This window comes from Bubalus bubalis, chromosome 5 (genome assembly GCF_019923935.1).
Source record: "Bubalus bubalis isolate 160015118507 breed Murrah chromosome 5, NDDB_SH_1, whole genome shotgun sequence".
Taxonomy (NCBI): domain Eukaryota; kingdom Metazoa; phylum Chordata; class Mammalia; order Artiodactyla; family Bovidae; genus Bubalus; species Bubalus bubalis.
This window is the reverse complement of record NC_059161.1, coordinates 25,943,086-25,958,371: the sequence shown is the minus strand read 5'-3', so window position 1 is coordinate 25,958,371 and position 15,286 is coordinate 25,943,086. Positions and strand designations below refer to the sequence as shown.

General features: G+C 38.7%; 1 protein-coding gene across 3 annotated transcripts in view; it reads right to left on the bottom strand.

Annotated features, from left to right (window-relative positions):
* ANKRD45 (ankyrin repeat domain 45) overlaps positions 1-15,286 on the bottom strand; it is a 51,948-nt gene that overhangs the window by 35,593 nt on the left and 1,069 nt on the right. For all 3 annotated transcript variants that reach the window (XM_006063645.4, XM_025285626.3, XM_044942823.2), the window contains exons 2-3: positions 11,459-11,828; positions 1,724-1,891 (exon numbers count right to left, since the gene is read on the bottom strand). In XM_006063645.4, the coding sequence (XP_006063707.3) occupies positions 1,724-1,891; positions 11,459-11,813 (523 nt within the window). In that variant the 5' untranslated portion in view covers positions 11,814-11,828. The remainder of the gene's footprint in view (positions 1-1,723; positions 1,892-11,458; positions 11,829-15,286) is intronic.

The window sequence follows — 15,286 nt, the reverse complement described above, 5'->3', positions numbered from 1 at the left end:
CTTTTTCTTCCCAAATATGTTATCTTCCCTCAATTTCCTTACTTCTATTAATCCTCCCAGTTCCCTTTTTATTTTACTGATAAACAACTCCTTAAGGCTGCCATATGATTCTTCCTAAATATCACTTTAATCCTCTTCCTCTTCTACATAAAATCTTCCAATGGCTCCCAGTGGCTACAAAAATGAAATGTAAACACCTTAGCCTGACATTTGGAGGTAAAATCTGACTGGAATAATAGCAGCATCATACTTAAAGTGTGATCACCCAACAGGCACTGTGCTAAGACATGGTTTATAGCATCTCATCTCATTCTCACAACTCCCCCAAGAGATAAGGACTATTATGGGCCCCCTTTTCTGGAAATTAAGACTGAAGTATAAAGAATTTAAGTATCTTGCACAAGGTCACATAGGTTTCAAGTAGAGATACCAGTATTTCAACTCAAGCAGTTTGATTCAAGAGCCCATGTACTTACTTCTCTTTTAGTAACCTGCCTGTGCTGTAGCCTGCTTGTGTAAATTATATTGACTTGCTCTTCCAGTAAGGCAAGCTCATCACTGGTTCCCCAACACGTCACTTTCAGTCATAAGGTTTTGCTCATACCCTTTCTCCTCAGTCTGTGTATACAAATCCCACCATTTCTTCAAGGCCCATCTCAACTCCACCATACTCTGACTTCATGTTCTCTGACCACCCCATAGCATGACCCATCTGCTCTGCCAATTTTAACTCTTAATTATAGTCTTTCTGATATTGTTATTTAACTGTAGGATGCATCAATAGTTTATCACCCCACATATAACAAATGTCCAGAGAGCAGGAACAATCTATGTACCACAACAATGTTGTGCTTGTAGTCCTAGAAACACAAATGCAGAGAACTACATAAAATGAATGCCATGAATGTCCTTGGTACTAGTTTTATAACCAATGTTTGTCACATACATAATTACACAGGTGTATCTTCCTGAAATCTCTAAGCTCTATTCTACAGGTTAAGGAAATATTGTAAGAAAAACAGTAAAACTCAAAATAGTACATAGTTTTTTGACCTTTGATTAAAGCACAAAACACATACAGAAAAGTGCAAAATTTACAAGGGTACAGCTCAATGAATTTTCACAAATGAGCACACCACGTTAGCAGTCACCAAATTAAGAAAAAAGAGTATTATGCCCCAGAAGTACCCTCCCTCATGCCATAATGAAACCTGCTCTTCAGACTTCTAACACCACGGATTAATTCTGCACAGCAAACCATTTTAAATTATTACAACTGTTTCTACTTGGGGAATCAAACATATTCCTCAAGTATGCTTTTCTTTTAAACATTTAAGGAATGGTCCACTCTGCTGAGGTCTCTCAGAAAATGGCCTTGAACCATGTATGTATATTATATATACATTATTATAGAAGATTATTGGAGAAATTGTTAGAAGGTGGTAAATCAACCAGCTTTGAATATAGTTTCTACTAAATACAATGTTTTAGGCCAATAGCAAAAAAAAAAAAAAAGGCAGATTTGATATATTATCACCAACGGTGACTACGGTTATGTCTACAAATAAAAATCCTAATAAAGTGATTATTTAATTCACTTCATTTGGTTAGGTGAAAATGTTAATCACCTCTCTGCTTTGTTAGTGACACAGCCTGTAACTCTGAACTTACAGGAGGGAACCCAGCAGTCAGTTTGCTACTACTACCTTGTAAGCTTCCTTACCTGCCCAATCCAGGAACTCAACACACTCAGTCTGGGAATATCGAGAAGCAACATCTCGAGCTCTCTCCTTCCGGAAGTTCAGAGCTTCTATATCAACATCCAGTTCCACCAGTGCTTTCAAAGTTTCCAATCGACCCCAGGCTGCAGCACAGTGTAAGAGTGTGTAACCTAACAAACACAATGAGGATGGTCAGGTTAAAAAGACTACATTGTTTCAGGCTCTTCTACAGAGTAGAAGATAATAATGGTAATCAGGTGTTGAACAATTACTACAGGCCAAGTATTATCCTCTGTCTTCCCTGGTGGCTCAAATGGTAGGGAATCTGCCTGCAATGCAGGAGACCTGGATTCAATACCTTGATTAGGAAGATCCCCTGGAGAAGGCAATGGCAACCCATTCCAGTACTCTTGCCTGGAAAATCCCATGGACGGAGGAGCCTGGTGGGCTGCAGTCCATGGGGTCGCTAAGTGTAGGATACGACTGAGCGACTTCACTTTCACTTTTCACTTTCATGCATTGGAGAAGGAAATGGCAACCCACTCTAGTGTTCTTACCTGGAGAATCCCAGGGATGGGGGAGCCTGGTGGGCTGCCGCCTATGGGGTCGCACAGAGTCGGACACGACTGAAGCAACTTAGCAGTAGCAGTAGCATGCCTTTGATTTGGAAATTAATCATTTGAATTAAAACTGAAATTGTGAGCTATCAAATTAGAAAGTTATTTCTTAGATTTACTGAGGCAACTACCCCACAAAACTGGGAGCCAAGAAATACCCAGATATCACCTTCCTGAAGATGTATTTCTTCAGCCAAATGGCCCGCGGCCCCTGATTTGTTGGGAAAGGGGACACTATCTATGGAAAAGACACCACGATAGCATGAGCAGGAGGCCATTTCAAATGAGATATTCTCGGTCCTTACATTGCTTTTCTCAGGGCTGAAGTTACTATTAAATACAATGTTTTAGGCCAATAGCACACACACACAAAAAAGGCCAGAGGTAACATCTAAAATTTTTCCTATTTTTTAATATACATAGTTTAAAAATAAGAAAACATGATTTCTAAACACAGAGAGGCTTTTGCCAAAGAATTTGAAATCTTCATATGTGGTTTTTTTCCCCCTTGTGGGAGACGGTGTGTTTTCTAGAAGGAAACACACAGATCTTTGTACTACATTAATTCCATAGCCTTCCCAGAAGAAGAACATTTAAATAAGATGATTTCGAAAGCATCCAGACAAGAGGGGGGATTTTCCTAAAGTTCTCCCATGATATTGGCAATGAATAATTGAACCCAGAAGCGAGGCATAGAAATCTCAGCAGGAAGAAAGGGACCATAAATGGAACACCAAAAAATCAGAATTGGTTCCAAGAGAAAAATAATCTCTACATGGAAGACTGCTGCTGCTAAGTCACTACAGTAGTGTCCGACTCTGTGCTATCCCATAGACGGCAGCCCACCAAGCTCTGCCATCCCTGGGATTCTCCAGGCAAGAACACTGGAGTAGCTTGCCATTTCCTTCTCCAATACGTGAAAGTGAAGTTGCTCAGTCTTGTCCGACTCTTAGCGACCCCATGGACTGCAGCCCACCAGGCTCCTCCTTTCATGGGATTTTCCAGGCAAGAGTACTGGAGCGGGTTCCCATTGCCTTCTCCGACATGGAAGACTGCTGCTGCTGTTGCTGCTGCTGCTAAGTCACTTCAGTCATGTCCGACTCTGTGTGACCCCAGAGACGGCAGCCCACCAGGCTCCCCTGTCCCTGGGATTCTCCAGGCAAGAACACTGGAGTGGGTTGCCATTTCCTTCTCCAATGCATGAAAGTGAAAAGTGAAAGTGAACTCGCTCAGTCGTATCCGACTCTTCGCAACTCCATGGACTGCAGCCTACCAGGCTCCTCCACCCATGGGATTTTCCAGGCATGAGTACTGAAGTGGGGTGCCATTGCCTTCTCCAACATGGAAGACTGCTGCACTACTGGTTACTAAATAGAGTCAACTGAGCATGCAGTTCACAGCAAGGCAAAAGATCAGACAAGAGGAAAAGCAATCTTCTTCTCTATACAGGCACTGTTCTGTGTGCTCCACAAGTATCAATTCATTTAATCCTCTCTACAGTCCTATGATGTACAAAGTAGTATTGTTCTCATTTATAGATTAAAAAAAAAGCACAGAGAGGATAAGAACTTTTCTCAAGGTTGCTTAAATTGAGGAAGGTCATTGATAAGGTCAAAATCCCAAAATTGAGATGATGATAATCACAAACAAGTAATAGGCCATGGAGCAAAATACTCACTTAGCTAAAATATTTTTCACAACCTGCTGGCACCCCACTCCAGTACTCTTGCCTGGAAAATCCCATGGATGGAGGAGCCTGATAGGCTGTAGTCCATGGGGTCGCAAAGAGTCGGACACGACTGAGCGACTTCTCTTTCACTTTTCACTTTCACGCATTGGAGAAGGAAATGGCAACCCACTCCAGTGTTCTTGCCTGGAGAATCCCAGGGATGACGGAGCCTGGTGGGCTGCCATCTATGGGGTCGCACAGAGTCGGACACAACTGAAGCGACTTAGCAGCAGCAGCAGCCTACCACCAGCAGTACCAGACTCTGAATTCTCCAAATCATATTGTTTCATGCCTCTATAATTTTGCATATGCTGGTTTTTTCTGTCTGAGAAATTTTTTTAAGTATAAATTTTATATTTATTTAGCATTAATACCAGTATTTGTAAAACTGAGTTCAGAATTCATTTTTTAAATTAGTGAAACTAATACCCATTTTAATTTTTTGTTCACTTTTTTAAATTAATTTATTTTTATTCTTGGCTGCCTTGGGTCTTTGCATGAGCTTTCTCTAGTTGCAGTGAGCAGGGAGTACTCTTGCTATGTGCAGGCTTCTCATTGCAGGGGCTTTTCTTATTGCCGAGCACAGGCTTTAAGTGCACAGGTTTAAGCAGTTGTGGCTTGTAGGCTCTAGAGTTCAGGCTCAGTAGTTGTGACCCACAGGCTTAGCTACTTCATGGCATGTGGAATCTTCCCAGACCAGGAATCGAACCATGTCCCCTGCATTGCAAGGTGAATTCTTATCCACTGAGCTACCAAGGAAGTCCAAGACTTATACATTTTAAATACAAAAATATATAAACATAAAATATCAGATAAAAGCATAACTATCAAACAAATGTTAAGTATATACTGTCATTCTATTAGCAATATAAACTGTCAGATAAAACTAATAAAAATTAAAGATTAAAAAGCAAATACTATTAAAAATGAAAAACTATAATCATGAAAATCACAAATAAAACATTATTTTATTTTTTAAGTGGGTCAGTGGTTTCAACAGGACATTTCTATGCAAATTTTTTCAGCTATTAAAGTTTTTCTCACTCAACATTAGTTGAAAGTAGTTATAAACCAACACCAAACACTTTCCTTCAAATTATCTCATTTCTAATTTTAAAAGACAGAGATATGTCCGAACTGTTTTTTGCTTTTTTAATAGAATTGCAATCTTTCTATTGAGAGTAGGCTGTAATCATTTTCTCCAAAGAAAACACTGATGGTTCATATTTGTCTTTTTTAGTTTCCACATAAAAAGAGAGAGAGTCCATTTCAGTTTCCTTATCAATTTCAAAGCTGTGAGATTCACATTCTACTGGTTTGGGAGGCTTGTGAACTCAAGAATTATTCTTACAATAGAATTTGCAATACCACAATATGGACCATTTACATTTGTAATCTTCAGTTTGTCTTTTTATATACACTGAGCAATTAAATCATTGAAATTTTTCTCAATCCAAAAAAATGACTCTAATTTCATATGTTTAAAATACCAAATAAAACTATTATACCTATAAAAAGGCCAGTATTTCATCACCTAAAATACTGGGTAAGTACACCAGGATAGCAAAATATTTTAACACTAAAATCTGCTATTGCAGTTACTATCTGATACTGCAGCTACTGCCACCTGCCACACCTTATCCTTCAACTTCCTTTGTCTGATAAACTCTTGGTCATTATTCAAGATTCTATATATTAGACTTCCTTGGTGGTCCAGTGGTTAAGACTCCACACTTCCACTGCAGGGGACATGGGTTCAATCCGTGGTAAGGGAATTAAGATTCCAAGTGCTACATGGTGCAGCCAAAAAAAAGCTCAACATATTGCCTCTTCTATAAAGCATTCCTTGACCATGTCCAGCACTTTCAGGTAAATCTGACTGACCTCTCCTCTGAGCTATCACTGTACCTTGTCTCATCATATATCATCTATTTACACATCTGTTTTCTGCTAACTGTGAACTTGATCAAGGTTGCTGAATTCATTCATCTTTCTATCCCCAGTTCCCAGCTCAAGACCTGGCTATTCCTTCACTTTAACAAATATTTACTGATTGTAGGGAAAGGCAGAGTTTAAAACAGTATTCAGTTTCAATCATGCTTGTTTGAGTGTGGCCAGGTTGAGAAACCAAAGCCTTACCAGAACCAAAGGTGGTTGCATCAGTAACCTACAAACTGCACACAAATGTCCTTGGCTCAAACAGAAAACAAGGCACAGTCCAGAAGTCAGTAGTTCAGAGAGCTTCATCCTCCTTCTTTTGGATCAAAGAGCTAAAACTGTAAGAACTGTTTCACCCTTCTTCCTTCAGATCAAAGAGATGAAACTGTAAGAACTGTTTCATCCTTCCTTTGAATCAAAATTGTCCAATTCTCCAATATTTAAAAGGAAAGGAAATCCTGAATACAAATGTTATCTCTGAGAATCATCCACAAATAAATGGCATACATCTTCTTAAAGAGATATCTACCACAGTTCTTCACCCAAAAGTCCCTTAATTTTAGGCCAATGGCTTCTTTATGTTGCAAAAATCAATAGTGTTCACAGATTCTTAAAAAAGGAAAATTCTATCATTTGTAACAACATGAATGAACCTGAAGGGCATTATTCAAAGTGAAATAAGTCAGAGAGGAAAAGCCAAATACTCATGGTATCACTTATGTGGGGAAATATAAAATAAAAAATTAAACCCATAGAAATAGAGTAGAAAAGTGGTACCAGGGGCTTGAAGAGTAGGGGAAATAGGGAGAGATTGGAAAAAAGGTAAAAACTTCAGTTAGAAGAGGAAAAGATCCCAGGACCTAATATATAACACAATGACTATAGTTAATAACTGTACTATATAATTGAAATTTCCTGAGAATAGAACTCAAATGTTTTGACAAAAAAAAAAAATCTTTGCACTGATCTGTTCTCCCATGTAAACAAGCTCATGAGAGCTGAATCAATACCAACCAAACAAGAAATTTACTGAAAAACTGTAATGTAATTCATTATTTACACTGGGCTGGAAGAAGCACAAGCTGGAATCAAGATTGCCGGGAGAATTATCAATAACCTCAGATATGCAGGTGACACCACCCTTATGGCAGAAAGTGAAGAGAAACTAAAAAGCCTCTTGATGAAAGTGAAAGAGGAGAGTGAAAAAGTTGGCTTAAAGCTCAACATTCAGAAAACGAAGATCATGGCATCTGGTCCCATCACTTCATGGCAAATAGATGGGGAAACAGTGGAAACAGTGTCAGACTTTTATTTTTTTGGGCTCCAAAATCACTGCAGATGGTGACTGCAGCCATGAAATTAAAATCGTTTACTCCTTGGAATAAAAGTTATGACCAACCTAGATAGCATACTGAAAAGCAGAGACATTACACTAGATAGCATATTGAAAAGCAGCGATATTACTTTGCCAACAAAGGTCCGTCTAGTCAAGGCTATGGTTTTTCCAGTGGTCATGTCTGGATGTGAAAGTTGGACTGTGAAGAAAACTGAGCGCTGAAGAATTGATGCTTTTGAACTGTGGTGTTGGAGAAGACTCTTGAGAGTCCCTTGGACTGCAAGGAGATCCAACCAGTCCATCCTAAAGGAGATCAGTCCTGGGTGTTCATTGGAAGGACTGATGCTAAAGCTGAAACTCCAATACTTTGGACACCTCATGCGAAGAGTTGACTCATTGGAAAAGACCCTGATGATGGGAGGGATTGGGGGCAGGAGAAGGGGATGACAGAGGATGAGATGGCTGGATGGTATCACTGACTCGATGGACTTGAGTCTCAGTGAACTCCGGGAGTTGGTGATGGACAGGGAGGCCTGGCGTGCTGCGATTCATGGGGTCGCAAAGAGTCGGACACAACTGAGCGACTGATCTGATCTGATCTGAAAGTCCCTGCAAATGGTGATTGCAGCCATGAAATTAAAAGACGCTTACTCCTTGGAAGGAAAGTTATGACCAACCTAGACAGCATATTAGAAAGAAGACACATTACTTGGCCCACAAAGATCCGTCTAGTCAAGGCTATAGTTTTTCCAGTAGTCATGTATGGATGTGAGAGTTGGACTATAAAGAAAGCTGAGTGCAGAAGAATTGATGCTTTTGAACTGTGGTGTTGGAGAAGACTCTTGAGAGTCCCTCAGACTGCAAGGAGATCCAACCAGTCAACCCTAAAGGAAATCAGTCCTGAATATTCATTGGAAGGAATGATGCTGAAGCTGAAACTCCAATACTTTGGCCACCTGATGTGAAGAGCTGACTCATTTGAAAAGACTCTGATGCTGGAAAAGACTGAAGGCAGAAGGAGAAGGGGACAAGAGAGGATGAGATGGTTGGATGGCATCACAGACTCAATGGACATGAGTTTGAGTAAACTCCAGGAGTTGGTGATGGACAGGGAGGCCTGGCCTGCTGCGGTCCATGGGGTTGCAAAGAGTCGGACACGACTAAGTGACTGAACTGAACTGAACTGAACCGAAGTAATAATCACCAAGTTGACTGGTACAATTAGGTTAGCCAGTTCATGCAAACATTTCATTACAAAATCATTGAAATGGCAAACAGGCTTACAATTTCCCAGAACATCATATATCATCTAAGTCCTGGTTCCTTTTAATTTAGCGATTCTTCTCTCAATTTCTCTGTCTCCTCTGGCATTTTACTATAAGCAGCAAGAAAAAAGCAGGATGCACCTTCAACTTCTGCTAACTGAGAAGATTTCATGGTAAGCATGAAATCAGAATGAAGATATGGATTATCTCAGAGTACATCATCAAAATCAAAAGACTACACCTATCTTCACACACTGGAAAATACCTAACAAGAGGATGGCAATACCCATATCAGTTAGTCAGAGCACCCTCTCCCTGGAGTGCTGGAGGTACACTATCAGATATTTGATTTAGGGCTCTCATTTTCTTTTATATAGTATGATTTTCAGACATTACTATTAGTCCCATTTTTATGGATGTAATATTAGATATTACTATTAGTTCCATTTTTATGGATGAAGAAACTGTAGCATGGAAAGGTTATATAACTTGCCCAAGTTAAATAGTTTAAAATTCGATATTAGATAAATTTTGCTACAAGTTTTCCACAGCCTTAAGAAAGGCTTCTTCTGTTCCTATTTACCCAAAAGCTTTCATCATGAATGAATGCTACATTTTCTTCCAAAAGACTTTTCTACATCTATTGAGATGATCAGGTGGTTTTGTTTATATAATCTTTTAGTGTAGTGAATTATACTAACAATTTTTCTAATGTTAAAGCCATCCTTGAGGTTTCCCTGGTGGCCCAGTGGTTGAGAATCTGCCTGCCAATGCAGGGGACACAGGTCTGATCCCTACTCCAGGAAGATCCCACATGCTGCGGAGCAACTAAGCCCATGCACCACAACTTCTGAGCCTGCGCTCTAGAGCCCAGGAGCCACAACTACTGAAGCCAGAACACCTAGAGCCTGTGCTCCAAAACAAGAGAACCGCTGCATTGAGAAGCCCATGCACCACAGTGAGAGAAGAGCCCCCGCTCTCCACAAGCACTCGAGCAGCAACAAAGACCCAGTGCAGCCAAAATTGATAGATAATTCTTTTTTAAAAAAGCAAATTCTTGCATAAATGGGATAAACCCAAGCTAGTCCAATAAATGCTTCAACACACAACATTAGATTCAATATGTTAATATTTTAAGATGCTTGCATCTGTGTTATTAAATGATTGGCCTATAATTTTCCTTTCTAATGCTTGTCCTTAACTAGTTTTGCTATAAAAGTTATCTCATAAAATAAGCAGTTGTCCAACTCTCTTTATATTCTATGGAAAATCTGTATAAGCTAGAGATTATTTCTTCCTTATAAGGGTAGTAAACCATATCTTTTAAAACATTTGAGTTAGGAATTGGAAAGGGTGGGAGAATCAGGCAGATTCTGATTACTTATTCAATTTTTTAAAATAATCATAGATCTAATCAAGTTTCTATTTTTTTCTTGACTCAATTTTGATAATATATATTTTATTGAAGAAACTGTCCATTTCATCCATGTTTTCAAATGTATTATCATGAAGTTAGTTATTGTATTTTCTAATAATTTTTTAAATCTTATCTTTTCCTGTGTGAATGCTTCATTTTAAAATTCCAAATATTATTTATACTCTCTCCTTCTTATAATATCACATATCAAAAATTATCAATATTATCAAATGTTTTTTCAACTTTTTTTCACTAAACCAGATTTTGGTTTTGTTGATTCTCTTTATTGTGTTTGTTTGTTTGCTTGTTTGTTTTGGCTGCACTGTGCAGCTTACAGATCAGGAATCTCAGTCCCCCAGGGATCAAACCTGGCACCCTGCAGTGCAAGGTGGACTCCAAACCACTGGACTGACAGGGAATTCACTCTCTATTGTTTCTTTATTTTCAATGTCATTATTTTACTCTATTATTTATCTTCTTGTTTCTTTGGATTTTCAGTTGTTATTTTTCTAACTCCTTGAGTTAAATACTTTGCTTTCTAATTTTCAATATTTTTTATTCTAATATATGCATTAAACTAGAATTTTAATTTTAGTTTTATTTCACAGGGTCTGACATAGCAATCCTGTTGCCACCTAAATATTTCATAATTTCTATTATATTTTCTGTCACCAAGACAGAAAGTATAATAATATTTCAACATAATTGAAAGTATGTTCCTGTTTCCAAAATTATAGGGATTTTGAGTTATCTTTTTTGTCACTATTTTCTAATTTTATTTTACTGTGGTCAGAGACCACAGACTGCATGCTATAGTTTATTTGATAATTGTTGACACTTCCTTTATGGTCTAACACATGATCAGTTTTTTTAACTGTTCCATTTAAGCATGAAGAAAATGTATATTTGCTATTTGCTAAAGACCACTGTTTCATTTTCTACAATGACCATGTCTTATAGGTCCAATCTGAAAAAAACAGTGACTTAATTTAAAGAGCTAATTGAATAATGGATATAAAAATGAATAAATCTTCCAAGGAAATAGGTAATAAGATTATTGAGCATTTACTATATACCAACTTTATATTATCATACTTAATCCTCATAACCTACAAGGAAAACCCTATAAAGAAAATACAATCATCCTCATTTAGTAGATGAAACAGAGACACAAAATGATTAGGTAACTTGCCCAAGTCACCCAGTTAATAAATATCAAAGTCTGTATTCTTAATTACTAAGCTATACTATAATAACATGCATATACACACATTCATATATATATATATATATATATATATATATATATACACACACACACGTAACATATGCAAAATTTAAAGCGGGGACATCAAATTTATCCAAATTTAAAGACAATACATGGTATCTTTAGGTAGTTATAAGTAATAGTGATGAGAGAAAAAAGACAAAATACCTCTGGTGGTTTTCTCATTCAGATTCACACCATATTTGGCCAAAGCTCTAATCACATCACTTTGCCCAGCCATGCAAGCTGCATACAACAAATTTCTCCCAACGATGTCTTCCTCCAAGAGTAGCTGCATGGCCTGCTCATGGTGAGAGTTCTCAGGATCCTCAAAAATCTTCTGCAAACCTTCTACATCCCCTGTGAGAGCAGGTGGTAAGAGGGGGTTAATGGTGGCAGTTTCCTCTGCTTCTTTGGATTCTTCTTCTTCTTCACTATCATCTTCTTCTTCCTCTTCTTCTTGTGGTGAGGAAAATATTAATTTTTCTGAACTCTCTGACTCTGGGGGTATTTCTGACTCCATTAACTCCAAAAATACCTGAGACCAAAAAAGAGAAAAAGTAATAGAAACATACTCAAACAAATCAGCATTTGTTTATTTACTTGTTTGATCAGTCAACTGACAATATGAATGGAATGAAAATACTTAATTGGTTCAAAATAATTATAAAATAAGATACTTCATTCATTCAATCAGTAAAGTTTTTCATGCACCAATAGACTGCCTGAGTACATATTAAAATGCTGAATGTGTGATGCAAACAGTAAATTCAATAGGAACAGGAGAAAAAACATCAATATGGGTGAGATTCATTAGGAAAAGATTGAAAGAGAATGTTAAAGGGACTCATCTGTTTAAACAAGGATCCATGTTGGGGAGAAGTAATCAATACAGTTGGATCATTGAAGCCAGATTATTAAGACCTTAAAAATTAGGTCACTTTGCCAGCAAAGGTCCATATAGTTAAAGCTATGGTTTTCCAGGAGTCAAGTACAGATGGGAGAGGTGGACCAGAAAGAAGGCTGATGCTTTCCAACTGTGGAACTGAAGAAGACTCTTGAGAGTCCCCTGGACAAAAAGGAGATCAAACCAGTTAATCCTAAAGGAAATCAATCCTGAATATACATTGGAAGGACTGATGCTGAAGCTGAAGCTCCAACACTTTGGCCACCCTTTGTGAAAAGCCGACTCACTGGAAAAGACCCTGAAGCGGGGAAAGACTGAAGGCAGGAGGAGAAAGGGCAACAGAGGATGAAATGGTTGAATGGCATCATCAACTCAACGCACATGAGTTTGAGCAACTCCAGGAGATAGTGAAAGACAGGGAAGCCTGGCATGCTGCAGTCCATGGGGTTGCAAAGAGTCGGATACAACTTGGCAACTGAACAACAACAATGTGAAATGAGCAAAACTGTGTGGTAGTCTGAACATTCTTTGGCATTGTCTTTCTTAGGGATTGGAATGAAAACGGACTGCTTCCAGTCCTGTGGCCACTACTGAGTTTTCCAAATTTGCTGGCATATCGAGTGCAGGACTTCCACACCATCATCTTTTAGGATCGGAAACAGCTCAGCTGGAATTCCATCACCTCCACTAGCTTTGTTCATAGTAAAGCTTCCTAAGAGCCACCTGACTTCACGCTCCAGGATATCTGGCTCTAGGTGAGTGAACACATCATTGTAGTTCTCTGGGTCATGAAGATCTATTTTGATCACAGATAGCTCTGTGTATTCTTGCCACCTCTTCTTAATATCTTCTGCTTCAGTTCAGTTCAGTCGCTCAGTCGTGTCCGACTCTTTGCGACCCCATGAATCACAGCACGCCAGGCCTCCCTGTCCATCACCAACTCCCGGAGTTCACTCAAACTCATGTCCATCAAATCGGTGATACCATCCAGCCATCTCATCCTCTGTAGTCCCCTTCTCCTCCTGCCCCCAAACCCTCCCATCATCAGGGTCTTTTCCAGTGAGTCAACTCTTTGCATCAGGTGGCCAAAGTATTGGAGTTTCAGCTTCACCATCAGTCCTTCCAATGAACACCCAGGACTGATCTCCTTTAGGATGGACTGGTTGGATCTCCTTGAGGTCCAAGGGACTCTCAAGAGTCTTCTCCAGCACCACAGTTCAAAAGCATCAATTATTCGGCACTCAGCTTCTTCACAGTCCAACTCTCACATCCATACATGACCACAGGAAAAACCATAGCCTTGACTAGATGGACCTTTGTTGGCAAAGTAATGTCTCTGCTTTTTAATATGCTGTCTAGGTTGGTCATAACTTTACTTCCAAGGAGTAAGCGTCTTTTAATTTAATGGCTGCAATCACCATCTGCAGTGATTTTGGAACCCCAAAAAATAAAGTCTGACACTGTTTCCACTGTTTCCCCATCTGTTTCCCATGAAGTGATGGGACCAGATGCCATGATCTTCGTTTTCTGAATGTTGAGCTTTAAGCCAACTTCTTTACTCTCCTCTTTCAGTTTCATCAAGAGGCTTTTTAGGTCCTCTTCATTTTCTGCCACAAGGGTGGTGTCATCCGCATATCTGAGATTATTGATATTTCTCCCGGCAACCTTGATTCCAGCTTGTGCTTCTTCCAGCGTTTCTCATGATGTACTCTGCATAGAAGTTAAATAAGCAGGGTGACAATATACAGCCTTGACATACTCCTTTTCCTATTTGGAACCAGTCTGTTGTTCCATGTTCAGTTCTAACTGTTGCTTCCTGACTTGCATATAGGTTTCTCAAGAGGCAGGTCAGGTGGTCTGGTATTCCCATCTCTTTCAGAATTTTCCACGGTTTATTGTGATCCACACAGTCAAATGCTTTGGCATAGTCAATAAAGCAGAAATAGATGTCTTTCTGGAACTCTCTTGCTTTTTTTTCTAAAACCAGCTTGAAAATCTGGAAGTTCACATTTCACATATTGCTGAAGCCTGGCTTGGAGAATTTTGAGCATTACTTTACTAGCATGTGAGATGAGTGCAATTGTGCAGTAGTTTGAGCATTCTTTGGCATTGCCTTTCTTTGGGATTGGAATGAAAACTGACCTTTTCCAGTCCTATGGCCACTGATGAGTTTTCCAAATTTGCTGACATAGTGAGTACAACGCTTTCACACCATCATCTTTTAGGGTTTCAAATAGCTCAACTGGAATTCCATCACCTCCACTAGCTTTGTTTGTAGTGATGCTTCCTAAAGCCCACTTGACTTCCCATTCCAGGATGTCTGGCTTTAGGTGAGTGATCACCTAAACACCATCATGATTATCTGGGTCATGAAGATCTTTTTTGTATAGTTCTTCTGTGTATTCTTGCCACCTCTTCTTAATATCTTCTGCTTCAGTTAGGTCCATACCATTTCTATCCTTTACTGAGCCCATCTTTGCATAAGATGTTCCCTTGGTATCTCTATTTTTCTTGAAGAGATCTCTAGTCTTTCCCATTCTATTGTTTTCCTCTATTTCTTTGCATTGCTCACTTAAGAAGACTTTCTTATCTCTCCTTGCTATTCTCTGGAACTCTGTATTCAGTTGGATATATCTTTCCCTTTTTCCTTTGCCTTTCACTTCTCTTCTTTCCTCGGCTATTTGTAAAGTCTCCTCAGACAACTTTTTAGATATTGAAAAAACTAATATGTTTGTTTTAGATAATAGTTTTTCCCATAAGAAATATGTAACTTATGTTTACTATGCACTGGGTTTATGCTATTGTTAAAATAATTAATATATCTTTTTTTAAATTCTGTTTTAAGTTCTAATTCTTAATAGATTTGTAATAGTTACTGTATGGATAGATATTTTCTTGGCCCAGAAAAGTTCTAACATGAATCAAAACTGCAACCCCACCACATATAACCAACACTTCATACAGAACATGACCATGGAGAGGAAAGGAGGTCTGGAACTCTGAAGGCAGAATGGCAGAGCAGACTATGAGTCAGAAGACCCATGCTTTAGTCCTGGTTTATTAATAATGCAACTTTTCTGAACTCATTC